The sequence below is a fragment of the Plectropomus leopardus genome, chromosome 19 (genome assembly GCF_026936395.1).
Source record: "Plectropomus leopardus strain MGB_pleo_1.0 chromosome 19, ASM2693639v1, whole genome shotgun sequence".
NCBI lineage: Eukaryota > Metazoa > Chordata > Actinopteri > Perciformes > Serranidae > Plectropomus > Plectropomus leopardus.
The window spans coordinates 14,995,753-15,011,882 of NC_142194.1; the positions used below are offsets into that span (position 1 = coordinate 14,995,753).

The 16,130-nt window shown below is 38.8% G+C and overlaps 1 protein-coding gene across 2 annotated transcripts in view; it reads left to right on the forward strand.

Moving 5' to 3' along the window:
• Nucleotides 1-16,130, forward strand: part of plce1 (phospholipase C, epsilon 1) — a 107,355-nt gene that overhangs the window by 83,130 nt on the left and 8,095 nt on the right. The window contains exons 32-44 of one of the 2 annotated variants that reach the window (XM_088069773.1): nucleotides 480-638; nucleotides 1,196-1,331; nucleotides 1,577-1,618; nucleotides 5,374-5,492; nucleotides 5,689-5,806; nucleotides 8,219-8,356; nucleotides 8,999-9,289; nucleotides 10,229-10,392; nucleotides 13,074-13,335; nucleotides 14,089-14,207; nucleotides 14,408-14,536; nucleotides 15,002-15,199; nucleotides 15,540-15,743. In XM_088069773.1, the coding sequence (XP_087925899.1) occupies nucleotides 480-638; nucleotides 1,196-1,331; nucleotides 1,577-1,618; nucleotides 5,374-5,492; nucleotides 5,689-5,806; nucleotides 8,219-8,356; nucleotides 8,999-9,289; nucleotides 10,229-10,392; nucleotides 13,074-13,335; nucleotides 14,089-14,207; nucleotides 14,408-14,536; nucleotides 15,002-15,199; nucleotides 15,540-15,743 (2,079 nt within the window). The remainder of the gene's footprint in view (nucleotides 1-479; nucleotides 639-1,195; nucleotides 1,332-1,576; nucleotides 1,619-5,373; nucleotides 5,493-5,688; nucleotides 5,807-8,218; nucleotides 8,357-8,998; nucleotides 9,290-10,228; nucleotides 10,393-13,073; nucleotides 13,336-14,088; nucleotides 14,208-14,407; nucleotides 14,537-15,001; nucleotides 15,200-15,539; nucleotides 15,744-16,130) is intronic. The other variant, XM_042507637.2, reaches the window with a different exon arrangement.

A 16,130-nucleotide genomic window follows, 5' to 3' on the forward strand; every position in this document is an offset into this window, starting at 1 on the left:
TTTCCTTGGTGAGACTTGTTTTAACAAAAATAAAAATCAGCTCTATCCTTTCAAAGATTTTCTCAGCTGCTGTGGGCATTCAAACTGGCAGACTTCCATACAGAGGCTTGCTTTTCTAATCTTCAGGCTATTTTTTCTTTTTTTTAAGTTGTATACTCAAGGCCCCACATATCTGGGCACCACAGAAACATCATGGAATATCATCGTGCTTTCATCTAACAAAACTTCCCAGCATCTTTTCCTCCCTGGAGACTGACTTCTTCAGAGTAGCTTGATAAAAACAAGTCTTTCATGTTGAGACAGCTCTGTGTCTCTGGCCAGTTTACGTCATCATGGGCTTGTTTATTTGCGATGTTGTTTCGTGTTGATAAAAGCACTTTTCCTTTCCTCACTTCACATCACAACCTTGTCTGTACCTCACATAACTGGACATCATTTATTGACTGTCTGTCCATCACTTTTGAATATTTCTCTATAAGACGGTGATTGGGGAACGTCTTGTGACACGCTTCCTCTTTGAAAGCGACTTCAGCGACGACCCTCACCTGCCGTCACCACTGCAGCTACGGGGGAAGATCCTCCTTAAGAACAAGAAGCTCAAAGCACACCAGGCGCCAGTGGACATCCTCAAGCAGAAGGTCAAGAAAAAAGAAAGACATCCTGTCCAAACATTTACATAATTTATACTTAGCAGGTAGCATTAGTGCATTCAATATTTAGCAGTGTTGATTAGAGGGCGGTCACATAAATAATAGATGCTAATGGGCTCAAATGCACACCTTATCACACCATTTTCGCTCAGTTTAACTAGCACCCATGATGTGCCTCAGTATACAGTATACACATCCGCTGCAGATAAGAGCTAGTATATTAGCAGGTAATGGATAGATAAAGAGCATATATTTTTTTAGTTGTTGATTTTTAGCTATTCTGGTTAATGCACTACTTGTCTTAGAGAATATTCGTTTTTTTTTTTGTTTCTTTTTTTTATTGTTTAAAATTACAACATTACAAGTTTTTGTCTCAAATTTTTGAGTTTGTGTAATTTTCCAGTTTAATTTGATTGTCACCCCCCCCCTCCCTGGCTCTATATTTTTTTATTTATTGGTCCCAATACGTCATTATTGCAATGCTATGTTTTTGTTTGCTTTTTTGTTAGTTTGTTTTTGTAAACAATATTTTAACCCTTTCACAGGCTCACCAACTGGCCCACATGCAGGCCCAGGCAAGCAATGGCTCACCAGGGGTTACATCGCCTAGCAACCACACCAATGAAGAGGAGGAAGAGGAAGAAGATGAATATGACTACGACTATGAGTCTCTATCAGATGGTAAGGAGAGCTGCATTTAGATTTGTCACCCACTTCAAAATCTCAAAACTAACACAACCTGATTTCCATGGACGTTCAGGCTAAAATACCACTTAAATTATACATAGATTCATATGTTGTAACACTTACACCAGTTTCTGTTCACACTTTTATTCTTTTTTTAACACTCAAGTCTCTCTCTTTACATTGGTGCTCTATTTTCACTCCTTTCCTTTCCTATTTTATCTCACCTGTTTTCCACTTAGCTGATGTCCTCACAGCCTCTACTGCCTCGTATGGCCTGGAAGGTAATTGCACGGCTCTGACGCGCCTCTATGTACCAGTGTTTCCATCTAATTTTGTTTTGCTTTAGTAGCTGCTGGCCTCTCTCTGATTCATTTTGCTTATTGTTAAGACATTGTTGTATCTAAAAATGCTACATTTAAACATGTTTCCTAAAATTGAGTTTTAAGACGAAATTAGCATTCCATGTTGCAGATTTACTTTCTGTGGGTGTCTACCACTGCAGAATAACTACAGAGGAAACACTGGTATGTAGGTGTGCACTGGTGATCTGCAGCGTTGGTGTAGATTCTTGTATGTGCCCGCATATTGTAACAGCTGCTAGCTTTCTGCTTTTGTCAAAGTCAGGTCATGTTCTGCTGCACCAAAGCTATCCAACGTGCAAAGCAAGCAGCATTTCGAATATTGCTAAAGGTCTGTTTATTGGTATTTCAAGTCATACAAGATGCATTTAATCAGAAATACAGTTGGATAAACACCAACCTCTATGTTTGTGCTCCAACAGAGCCCCATCACTATGGTATCATTTTGTTATCAAACACAAGCAATGTCAACTACATAAATGTATTGAAAGAAAAAACCTTTTTAGCTTGAATTTTTCAAGCTTTTAAGTGAAAGATCTGACATTTTCTTATGCACTCAATATATATTTCACTCAAATGTTGGTTGGAAAAGTGCTCACTAGCACAGATTTTAACAAATATCTATAGAATATATGTGTTGAGTGCATTAAAAAAGTCTTAGATCTTTCACTTAAACCTATAAAAAATAGGAACAAAAACAAAATATTGTATTGAAATCTTTGCTTGGTTTTAATAAATGCAATTTGACAAAAATCATAAGTGAGACACAAAAAATGATATATATGCATCAGATTAAAGTAAAAAAATACGATTAACAACAACATTTAATGAAAATAAGTCAAAAAAGTTACAAAACCACAAGAATTCAAATTAACTCATGACCGCTTTTATAAGACATCCTGCCAACTTTTCTACTGCAGGTAATAAAATAAGGACAACCTCCTGTGTTCCTCAGCACAGAAGTTAGGACAACTCAAAATTCATAATGCCTTTATCAGACTGCAGTGTTATTCAAGCTCATTTATCGCTGCTAGATTGCTAATAATGAATGGTTTGCAACATCAGGAATGTCTGTTATAATGCACACGAATTTATCATCATTACGGAATTGTAATGTTGCAACTAGCATCCTTTACTCAGAGCTTGCTAAAGCAATTTTACCTGTGACTTTGTTAATATGCAGTCATGTGTATCCATCATCAACAATTATTTAAATTCTAAATCATAGTCTGTCACTGTGTTGTATAACTTTGATTTTTTTTTTTATAAGAATAGTAATTTTGATGTGAGCTTGCGTTGTGTGTGTCTTTATGACTGGCCTGCTTGTTTGTTTTCATTGTTGTTTTTTTGCTTTGTTTTTTTTTTTTTACAGTATGTTTTTAACATTGTGCTTTAAGACACAGGCTAACAGTATATCAGCCACAACCTTTGTGAATTATTTCGAAAACTTAGCTGTATAAATGCAGTAAAGACTCAGGGTAGGATGGGACCACACAAGCTACCTCTACACTCTCTCTGAAAGACATGTTATCATGTATGACATAAAAATTAGATATGTAGAAAAAAAAACATTTTAGTCAGTTTTAACATGATTTCTCTTTCTCCCACAAACACCTCACTTGCTCCTCCTCTCTGTACTGTATTTGTCTGTGACCTCGCCAGTGGCTGGGCAGGCTCATCAGGGAAACAAAACAAAGCCATCTGGTTTCTCAGGCCCTACGCTGCCCTCGCACTAAACAACAGACCAGGGGAAACTACCCTGTCCCGGTTGCAGTCCCAGCACTGCTCTCTCCCTGCCCTCTGCTCGTCCATGTCGGGAGAACTTACCGGTCAAAGACCTTTCAAAACCATTTGTCTCATCTCAACCTCATAGAGCTCTTACATTTTTAAAGTTAATTTTTGTCAGTGAAGTATTAACAATTATTCAGACAGCTTGCAAGATATCCTGACAAATTAAACCACCCGTGGCTGTCTCCATTTGACCCAGCATGCTTGTACTAAACATCCACTAACCCAGTAAATACAAAGAACCCCAAACTGCCAAGTTGCCACCATGTCTTGTTTAACAAACGCACCCTCCAGTGACAGTCTGGCCCGTCTGGCTACTGTCTGCAGGGTGACATTCAGGGTTAACTCTGCTGCCAAACCCTTTTCAAAGGCAGAAATTCCAAATGTCAGGAATTAAACAAGTTTTCTGTGATAAAAAGCTTCTGCATTTTCAAGCTGATACGTTTTTTTCTGCTTTTTTGGCTGAAATGACTGTGTAGGAGGAATGGAAGCAAGGGGAAGAACTCCCTACTGTTGCTCCTGTTTACAATTGACAGACATTGCTTTGAATATCAACGAGGACAGGCCATTCGGGGCCTTTGCTTTGGGCTTTGCAAGAGGTCAGAGATACTGACCATTAACTCCTTTTCTCTTTATAATTACTCTGTAACAATCCCCACCTGCAGTCATCTAAATATAGCAAAAAATAAAACTGGCAAACACCATGGTTAAATGCTGAAACTAATGCAGAAGTAGATTTAAGCTGCAGTAAATGGGACAGTAAGTCCCAAAATCAAAAACATATTTTTCCTTTTGCCTTTAGTGCCGTCTATCAATCTAGATTTGTTTTGGTGTGAGTTGCCGAGTGATGGAGATATTGGCCGTAGAAATGTCTGCCTTCTCTCTCATATAATGGAATTAGATGCTTGGCTTGTGCTGCTCAAATCGCAAAACAAAAAGAATAACTCAACAGCGATGTCTCTTTTGAGAAATCATGACCCAGTTACTCAAGATCATTCACAGACCTTGTTGTGAGCAGTTTCATATAGGAACTATTTTCTTTAAACTGAACTTAACCCGCAATGTGTATCACCATACTGGTGTTCTACAATCCACCCCACTAAAAGAAAAGGGTATTCAAGAGTTTCACTGAGCCAACAAACATTAATGCTCAGCTGTGAAGGATGCCATTAATGATTGATTTGTGGTGAAGTGTCCCTTTAAGTCTTGTGGCTATTAAATGTGCTTGACTTTATTGAAGTAACAAGAAAAACCCAACTCCTCTTTTTAAATCAAGTCAACATTTGTTTTTACAAAAAGTAAAATTCCCAGATGCTAAATTTACTTCTCATAATGTACAGTATGTCTTACCGGTGATTTAACGTACAGTATATCAACTCGGACCCCACCTCCTACACATTCCTACTCAGCAAATATATTTTGAATCCAGGCTGGAACTTTGCCAGTTTTGCCTCAACTCTCCTGTATCATATGTTGTCTGCAACGCTACAATACACTACACTTTTAAAGATGGGATGCATAAATGAATTTAATTAAGAAATGTCCATGTCCTTTAAGAGAGGTATGTTTGGGAGTGTGCTTTCTTAATCAGCGGGTATCTCAATCTGTTACACTCAACCGTGATGATTGCATTTCTGTCTGTGTAACACAGATTTTTCACTGTTTGCTAATTTGTTAACATAACCCAACTAAATAACTTTTTCAATATGTATACAGTTTAAAATTCAAGCAAATTGAATTTGTGCTGTGTACTTAGCTGTTTGTTTTTGACACTTAATTCACCTACAAAAGTTTGCTGAGGATTTGTGCTCTGCCAGACTCTTGCTGCACACACTACTACACGTATTCACACCTGGGAGCTGCTATAACTCATTGTATTTCCTGAATAGATAACATCCTGGATGACAAGCCAGAGGGGAAGAGCTCAGCAGACAAAGAGGAGCAACCTGTTGATGAAATACCAAAGAGGATGAAAAAGTCTGATAGCACCACGCAGAGCAAAGGAAAGGTGGGAGAGTATAAAATATTCTCAACAAGACGCCAGTTTCATAGTTTCAGCCTTGGATTCAAGTCAGTGCTATTAAGTCAGATATTTTGTTTTTATTTACCTGACTATTTTTCTGGCAGAAATAAGAAGATGTTAATAAAATAATGTTTAGATTTAAACTTTATTGTCCATGTCCTGTGTCTGCCTTCACCTGTAGGTGTTTGACATGGAACTGGGCGAGGAGTTTTACCTTCCTCAGAACAAGAAGGAGAGTCGACAGATTGCCCAGGAGCTGTCTGACCTCGTCATCTACTGCCAGGCTGTGAAATTCCCCGGTAGAGAATATTTCATCATCTCGTCTTTTTGTCAGAGTTTTTATTTTAACACACATTTCTGCGTGTGTCTATGTTCTCTCCAACACCAATTCAAAGTGATTTATTCTCAGTTCGAAATCTTTTCCCCTTTCTCTTCTTTTACTTTTGACATGCTATCATGTTCAATATCTCCTTTTTTCTGTCTTGTCCCAATCTGATCCATGCCCATGTTATATTTAAGAGGTCAACCCTTTCCCTCTGTTTTTTTTTTTTTTTACATTTTTTCATCGCCAGACATTTAATATCCCAGCGTTATACTCCATTCCTCTCCCACACTGGACACCCACAGAGATGACGAATCCTTGTCCCCCCATGGGAGAGATATAGTTACTTCACTATACTGTCAGTCCTAGAGCAGCACAACAAACAGCAGAGTTGTTATACAGTATACAATACATTCATGTTTTTGCTGTGTCCTGGTGACTGAGTATAGTTAGTACCCCAGGTTCAAATTTGTCTGAGGGCCTTTGTCACAATTGTCTCAAAACTGTAAATGTTAAAATGACAATATGTGTTTAATTTTAGATACATAGCAGTTGACTTTGCTTTCTGTAGCCCCATAAAACCGCTCCTGTTGCCTCTTTATTGGGATCTGTCTCCATTCCATGCTACCATTTATCTCAGATATTTCTTTTAGTCCCTTAAATTATCAACCTCTTATCTCTTCTTTCCTCCCTCAAGTGTCCTTTTCTCTGCTTGTCTTCTCTTTTCTTTACATGACATTTGCCCTCATAAACGTGCCTGTGTTTCCACTGGTATTTTATTTGTGTACTGTTTCCAGGGACCTGAGATCTGAGAAAGAGAAGACGGGGCAAGCGGCCCCTTTCAGACAGACAGCAGACTGGTTGCTGCTGTTTGAACTGGTTGCAGACAGACATGCTCACTCTAAGAACTTGTCTACAGATCATCTTAAAAAATACTCAACATTCAGAAAATTCACGGCACATTTGTCATCTTAAACATACATTTGGAAAGGGGACGGGGATTTGACACCAAGTTAGAAATTACCTGAAATTTACAGTATTTACATTAACAACATGTTTTGCATTAAAAGATCATTAAGGTGGAAACAGACATCTTACAACATCTCAAGAACAACATCTTACCCCATGTTGGTTTACAAGTGGTATTATTGTTGCTATTGTGGAGACAACTGGATCACTCTCTGTTTTCTTCAGAGCCTAGCAACTGCTAACAACACAGTTCACACAGCATTTTGTTTTCCACAGTTAATTTGGTTCTTCCACTGAACGCCATTTCTGGCACTGAGGATGGTTACGGCAAAGAACTTCTAATGATTTTCTTTGGTAAATGGGAGATGAGACATATTTTCTGCATCTGTGTCATGTGGGTTTGGCCACTACCCTGTGCCTTTAAGGGACTAGCGTCATGTCCCGCATCTTCTCACACCAGTGGGCGATGTCAGTACAAATAAAAACCAATTCCTTCACCCCGTTGTCACCTAAAAAAATATTGGACCCATTTTTCATAAGCTACATATTTTTAAAATATTTTGACACTAAAATGGCTTTTTTTTTTCAAACGCACAAATCCAGATAAAATTAACTCTGTTCAAGACCTGTCTGTCTCTGCAACACACACTTGCAAGATCTCGTAACAACTGCTTTTAGCTTGTGTACTCAGTTGATATTAGATATTAAGCTAGCAGATAGAAACAAGCAGCGAAACACTGGATTTGTATTGTATTTGGTGCTGTTTTTCTTTACAATCTATTTTAATTTATCCACAGTCCACTTGAAATTTCTTATCTTCTGTTATAGACAATCTTTGTCAATAGCTACTGACCCAAGAGTGCTATCCTCTTCCTGTTTTGGTTGCGCAATTTTCACAATGTTTCATAGTGAAAGCTTGGTTTGTAGGAAACTGTTTACTTCATAATGATAAGTTAAAGCCCAAAATATGTATTTTTCTTCTTGTGATGTAATAATGGAAATATCTATGTGCTTACATGCTGCATTTTCCATGTTTTTTTGACTGATTTTAGGCCAAATCTTGTTGATTGCTTCACAGAATGAAAAAGCAATCCAAATGTTAATTTACAGAACAAAAATAGGTTTGTTTTTAAAATCAAAAACATATTTTTTTGCTAACTTTTCAGCCTAACCTGAAACCAGGGCTGTAAGCTCTAATCCTCTGTGCTCATTAAAACAAATGCACTTGGAGTGACGCCTGGGAGGGCGAAGACCAATTTCCTCATTATGATCGAAAGTGACGGCATTTAAAGAAAAATGATTTCTGGATGTTTCAAAACAAATTGAGAGATACTGATGTCATGAGTGTGGTGTCTCCAGTCTGTCTGTGTTGCATTATTGACCACTTTTCTCTGTCTGCCTCCTTTGTGTGGGAACACAGGCCTGTCCACGCTGTCTCCGGCCGGCTCTGGCAGAGGGAAGGACCGAGGAAAGAGCAGGAAGTCCATATTTGGCACAGCTCCCGCTCGCTGTAGTACAACAGGGGAGGTCATGACCCAGAGCCGCACCCCTGGGAAAGGTACGCAGGGGCGAGGGGTTGTAACTGTTAGTTCGAGGGTGTGTTTGTAGGAGAGAAAGATGTATTAATATATGTAATTTTGTTCCATTTTGTGTGTGTTTCAGAGATGTTTTAAAAAATAGGTGCAACTAAATGGAGAAAATTTGACTGGACAAGTAGCTGAACAGTCGCCACAGTTGCACAGCAGACCAACAAAATATGCCATAATAGGTTAGAAGTGAGGATACTTTTGTGTAAAACATCACAGCAGAGTGAATCAGCTTATTTGTTATGTCTGTGTGTGTGAAAGACTGTAACCCTGTAGAGGATTTCAGGAGGTATGGTTCTATTGTTGCCAGGAACATTGTTGATTTTCCTACTACAATCAAATAAATAAGTAGCAAGGAGGTCATTATTCAGCAGGGACGGGGTAGTTTGATAATGCAGGATTGATACTTATTGATACTACTCATAAACTCAATTCCTTTAAAAATGTAAAAATTCCTTTAAAAAATGGTTGAAAGTGACATGGGCTGTTGCATCACATTCAAACATTTTCACTGCTTTTGGTTAATGTTTGCCAAAACATGGAGGACCAAATCACTCAAATAGGCTGATTGAGCAAGTGGGGCCTTTAAACGTCTGTCTGTGTCCTCCCTCCAGGTGGCTCTGAGCGCCTGAGCTGGGAGGAGCAGCAGACGTCTCCTGTCCTGAACCCCCCCACCTCTCTCAGTGCCATCATCCGCACGCCCAAGTGCTACCACATCTCCTCCGTCAACGAGAACGCAGCCAAGCGGCTATGCCGGAGGTACTCCCAGAAGCTGATCCAGCACACGGTGTGCCAGCTGCTGAGAACGTACCCAGCAGCCACCAGGATCGACTCGACGAACCCCAACCCGCTGCTCTTCTGGCTGCACGGCATTCAGCTGGTGGCCCTCAACTATCAGACTGATGGTGAGGAGAGATTTTTCTTTCAGTGTGCAATGACTTTAACAGCAAGTTCTATGAATGTATGTGTGACTCATGAACAAACGTTATAGTCTTTTATTTTATATATGTTCATATCATTTAGTCCTTAATAGTAATTACTGGAAAATAAGGGAAAGAAAGCATTTTTTTTATTCTACACTATCATCTTCCTCTTTTGTAATGCAATAGAAAACAACTTCAAGGCCTCCTCTGAATGATATTAGCCTATTACAACTTTGTAAATCTTTGAATGGCTGAAAGGCTTTCATTTCGCATAAGCCAACACAGCCCTTTACCACCAAGAGAAAAAAACAAGACATTCAGATTAAATGCGAGGAATCTGTTTTATATCTTTGAAAAGTGACTGATAAAATTATCTCTTATCATGCCTTTGATCCCAAGGTGCTCTGCTTTGTCCTTTTCTTTCTTCTCTCAGTATCTTCTCCCTGCCTGTCTATTTCTCATTCCTTTTTCTTTCTTTCTTTCTTCATTTCCTTTTCTCTCATGTGCCTCTGCCTCTTTGTCTCCAGAAGCTCTCTGCTGTCTGTGTTCGCTGTCTGAACTCTTTTTTTTCTCTAAAAAGCATATTACACTAAAAAAAAAAAATCTCTCATCCTCCTCTGTCTTATACTCTTCTGATCCCTGTCCCACTCCTTTCCTTTTCTTTTCCTTCTTTGGTTCACTCCATCTCTCATGTTTTCTCTATCTCTGCCTCTGAAATCATTCTTTCCTATTTGGAATCGGAGTTTAAAAAGCACTCCAACAACCAAAGAAAGTTCAGATGGGTCAAAGAGGAAAAATCACTGCAGTTAAAAATACCATAATGGCATAATATTAAATATATCTTAAGCTAATTCACTACAATTTATTCTCAAGTTTTTGAAAGAAAGTATATTAATATTAATATCTTTGTTTCCCTCCCAGACATGCCCATGCAGTTGAACACAGCTCTGTTCGAGGCCAACGGTGGCTGTGGCTACGTCCTGAAGCCGGCAGTGCTGTGGGACCGTAGCTGTCCGCTCTATCAGCAGTTCTGTCCAATGGAGAGGGATTTGGAGAAAATGAGCCCCGCTGTCTATTCCCTCACTGTGAGTAAAGATGACACATGGAGCAGAGTGGAAGATCAATTATGAAGTCTACTTTATCCTCGGTAGTTTGTCGTCTGCACTTTCAGCCCTCACTCCTTGTTATCCGCAAAGTCAGCTTCCTGCCTATTTGTGTACTTTCCTACTTGCCTCTTTTAATTTCAGAAGTGCTGCGTATCAATATTCTCAAGTAAAGAATATTGAATCATATCATTGCTGTTTACGTTTGCAAAGTGTTTGATTTGCAAATACTTTTTGCTGCCTTTAAAGTTTGAGTGCAGTAAATTTGTCTCCCCTCTCTGGCAGTAGGAGTAACTATGCAAATATTGTCGACGTGTGCTTATGCCTGAGAGTGAACATGCTGCGTTTCCTCCACCCCAAGGAACGCTCTCACTAAGTCTTTTTTTTTAAAATCCTTCCTGTGAAAGCAGAGTTTCTTTTGTATCTGAGAAATCAACGTTTCTTGGATGCTTCTCATGCTGTGTTCATACAAGTGACAACACAACAGCGTCACTAGCAACTATTATCGCAAGTTGCTTTTCTGGTGTTGCTCAAACACTTGTTAAAATAGTTATTTCATCACAGGGTTGTGTGTGTGTTTCACCATGAATCACCCAAACTAAATGCCATCTAAAGTTTGTATTTGGTAAATACAACAATGTCCTGTTTTAGAATCACAATCAAGAGGTTGAATGTAATAGACATTCATTTATGTTTAAAAGTCCTGCACTTCAGCTTTTTTTTAAAAAATGCAAGTGTCCTAAATATTTGAAATTTATTTGTATCCAGATTTGCAGAGCTGCAGCTCCTGAAGTCTCAAGGCATTGTGTAAAGCATCCCTGCAATGATTGCACAGACACACACTCCTAAACACTTACAATAGATCCATTAAGGTGTGTTTGGACAGTTTTATTGTGAAATAGTCTATTTGCTTTCATTATTTGACAGTCATGAATAGGCCTGGGTAAAAAAAAAAATCGATTCTTCAATGCATTGCAATATGTTTTTTACCAGTTCAATATCGAGTCATAAAATCGTGAAATCGATTATTTCCGTTGTAATGACGCCCCGCTCCTGCGGGGGCAGTGTGAGTGCCGCCGGCGTGTGATTGACGTTTCGAGGCCCCGCTTGACCCCAAACAACATCTGTTGTTTATTCATAAAAATGGCGACAGTGGCGCGAAGTAGCAGTGTTTTGAAATCAGCACTAACAACATTAAAAGCCGACGTTTGGATACACGAAGACGATAGTACGTGAGCCTCGTGAATCAGTGTTAAAACACTGCAACAATACGACGAACTTACGTAGCCGCTTGAGCCGACAACACGCAGATGTTTCGCAACCTGTTGCTAACGCTAAAGCTGTGGATCAATAACAAATGCAGGTAGTCAAATCCTGCATAACTGTTTATTACTTTTGTTAGGTTCGGCTCAGGCAAAAACATAAACCTTTCTGTACTTTAAATTTATTTTAGTTTTAATTTTTATTTAATAAAGAATAATTGGTTAAATAAGTTTTGGTGTCAGTTTGTTCTAAATTAATACGGATAATTCACGCTTTATTGAACGTATCTGAAGGTATTTGAATGAATTATCTGGGTATTTCTGACAACACACATAACTGAATCGATATCAAAGTAACTGGATCAATATTGAATGGAATCATGACCCAAAGAATTGAAATTAAATTGAATTGCGAGTTTCTTGACAATACCCAGCCCTAGTCTTGAAGGCCACCAAGTTAATGTCATATAATGGTATATTAGAACAGGACCTCATTAAAGCTCTGTATTTGAACATATCCACTGAAAATCCCCCCTCAGTCTCCAGTGACTGTATCTGTTGTTCTGTTTGCATTTCATCATGTATGCCACTCATTGCACATTGTTGATGGAAACAACAATGAAAGCATGAACAATATTGCACCGAATTTGGTCTGATTTCGTGCAAACTGTAGATTTTCTTTGCATCGTCACAGAAAAGGCAGAAGAAGTTTCAGTCTCAGCCACTAACACGTTTAAATGTTTCAGTAGTGATTTTTTTCTTAAAAAAAACAAAAACAAAAAACCCCAAACCTTCAAACTTTGTTTCATGTTTTTTTTGTTTCACAAAATGATTGCTAACTTAAAAGTGAACAGCATTAAAAGCAACAGTGTACATGATGTTGACATAAATTAGCTAGTTGTGCTTTTAGGTGTGTCATGAAGTCAGTAAGTAACAGCTTGAGTTAATGTTTGGACGGACACACACAGCAGAGTCATTTTAATGATGTTGAAACGTAATAATAATGTTGCTGCCTTTAAGTAAACAGTTTATGCTCTGACATTCATAATCACCTGTGAGGTTCGGATTATCTGCTCATAGAGACATCATAAATCTGATCTGGTAAAAACCTGCAGTATAAACAAGAGGGATGATCTCACGCTCATAAAACCTGTGTGTGTATGTGTGCGACAGAGAGATTTAAGGTGAAATAGTGTCTCTGTTGGCAGGTCAGAGTGACTTCAGACTGTTGTTTGGCTTCCCTGTCCTACTTTGCTTTGAATCAAATGGACTGAAAATAAGCTTGATTTGGTGACAGTGGAAAGTGTAATAAATAATTTTAACAGCAGTTGTAGTTCAATAGTGGTCAGCTGTCATTACTAAATAATCATCACACCTCTTCTGTCATCCCTTGTGTCTCAGATTGTCTCTGGTCAGAACGTTTGTCCCGGTAACAGCGCAGGCAGCCCCTGCATTGAGGTTGATGTCCTGGGCATGCCCTTCGACAGCTGCCACTTCCGCACCAAACCCATCCACCGCAACACCCTCAACCCCATGTGGAGTGAGCACTTCCAGTTCACCGTGCACTTTGAAGAGATGTGCTTCCTGCGATTCGCCGTGGTGGAGAACAACAGCTCCCAGACTACTGCTCAGAGGACTCTGCCTCTGAAGGCCCTCAAGCCGGGTAGGAGTCTTAGACACAACAGTTGAAAACGGTGGAAAGTTGCTCCCATTGATCGTACATGACCAGCCGATCATTCTCAGATAAAGCCAATTCTGTCTCTGTCAATTTGCTGCACGATGGTATTATATATATTAGTATTATCACACTGAGTGAGAGAAGTTTCTGTAACCTCGTGATGTTTTGGAGAAAAAATAAACGTTATGGTTGATGTTTTACTATGAATGTAAAATTAAATTTTCATTTGATTTTGCCATCAATTACAGTTTTTTAAAAGAAAGAAAATTTAAACTGGCAGGTCAGTCAAAAAAGGGATATTGGAATCAGCCAAGAAAATTGCAACTGTTGAATCTCTAGATCTAAGCACCTGTAAATATTTAAGCATGTATCCATCAATCATGTCTGCAGCAAATAAATTATGAAACACACTGAAAGCAAACTCTTGATATCAGTAAACCTGTGTGCTCAGTTTCTTTTAATTCAGAAAGACAACAGAAAATATTTATATTGTAGATTATTTAAATATTTCACATAAAGATTTGATATATAACAAAAAATGAACATAACTGAGGCCTGAGTCCTCTCTCAAGTCTGTTTAAAGTGCCTTTTTATTTCACGGCGTAGTGTAGGTTGCTCTGTATAAGTAAAATGTAAACATATACAAATAAATATTAAGTTAAAAAAAAGTAAGACTATTGAGGGTTATGTGTTGTCAAAATATGTTTTCTTGATATATTTTCTTGTTGTGTTTTTCAGGATACAGACATGTCCAGCTGAGGACACAACATAATGAACCTCTCGAAGTGTCAAGTCTGTTTATTTACAGTCGCAGAACAGAGGAATGTCCTACAGGGGGCACCACTCCCTCATCACTGGTAAGACTTGTCAGGTCCTCAAAATCTGAGATTACAGCATTTACAGTTGATACTGTACCTCCACTGTACTTTAAAGAATTCAAAACATAATTAAAATCAATTTTTGAAATACTATAAATACAGTAGATTGTAATGCAAACATAGAAATGTCATGAGGATATATTCTATAATAACCTGCTGCCTCACACCTCTCCACACAGCTGTTCAGTCCTGAGGAGAAATGTGCGTGGCAGCAGCACAGGGTGACGGTGTACGGCGCTCCTGGTCCTGAGCTCTTCACAGTGTTCTGTGTGACAGAACAGACGACTGCCAAGCAGCTGCTCGACACGGTTAGCACTTGAGAACTAAAGATTCATGATGCTTGGATAAAATGCTAAAGAGTCTGAGCAGAATTCAGCCCCACATACACACACAGTTTTTTTGTCTCTTTTTCAAGTTAAAGGTCTTAATTTATTTTAAATACAGAGAAGCAATGTCATTGAAATTTCAAGTCCCAGGCTCCCTCCAATAGTGCTTATTAAATATGTATGAAAAAGTAAAAAAAAAAAAGAGAGAGAATCTTAATATAGAATAGTGCAAGTAAGGTAAGGGATAACATGTAATTTAAATATAAAAAGGTAACATAAATGAGAACCCAACTGTAAATAAATAAACGGAATTTATGTAGGAATGTATTACATGTATTTTAATAATGTTAAGTTCCAATATATTTTTTTTATAAACAGTAGTAAAATTGCATGAAAGGTGAAGTGTCAGTATTCATTTGTCACATTGTGTCATACATACACACACAGGTTCTAGCACCGACAGGAAACCCGTCAGAGTACTTTCTGTGCGAGGAGAAGGTCCCTTTGTTGAAGGAGCGCAGCGAGGTGAAGCGCTGTGCTCAGTATCGTCCTCTAGCGCCCGAGGAGGAAGTGGTCAGACTGGTGTCTGGCTGGAACTCTGAGGAGGGATATGTGGGGAGGATCTGCCTCAAGACGAAAATGGAGGTAGAAACACCTACATTTAGACTGATCCCAAAGTGGATATTATTAGCAACAAGGGAAAGTGAATATTTGGATTTTGGGTGTTTTTTCATTGATATGTTGAATGATTTAAAACTGTTTAACCTCAACCCTCTGACATTTACCAAACACCAAACTTCTTCAAAAAGCAATGCACTTTTTTGTGTGACCCATTGTGTAGACTATAGCTCCTCCTTGTGGTTGTCTTATGCATTTTACACGAAGGCACTATGCTAAAATTCAGTGTAAATACAGTCGTGCATCTGGTTTAAATCCAGGATTCTGCCCCATATTTTCACTGTTACTGTGTTTTTTATTCTTTCAGAACTTAAATGAGAAGAACTCGCTGCTGGAGGGAGAGGAGGAGGTGACGGTGGGAGGTAGAGAAGGAGCAGGTGGAGGTGGAGGAGGGGGAGGAGGAGTAGAGGACGATATGTTTTTTGTTCAGGTCCATGAGGTTTCACCAGAACAGCCTCACACTGTGATCAAGGCCCCGCGCTACAGCACTGCTCAGGACATCATACAGCAGGTGAGGAGAGTCAAGAACGCACCCGATGAAGTTATTGAAGGAATAGCTCTGATTTTTTGAAGTAGGGTTGTATGAGGTACTTTTCCATTGTCAGTGAAATATGTAAAGTAGATGTCTGTTGGCATGCACACAATTAGGAGGAGGACCACCACTGAAGTTGAGCAATGTACTGTTTTGGATGGGGGCAGCAGCAAAAAAAATGTAACCACCTGAAAAAGTCCCAGTACAAATAAAAAATGATGACAGGAAACTGAAGCTGTTTTCTGTGCTATGTTCATAGCCAGACTCCACTGAGAAAAACAGTGATTTAACCTCACTGAATATGAGAGCTGCTGGTCTACCACCGCCAAAATCAGTTAGTTTGTGTTATTTGTTACTTCGGTGTTT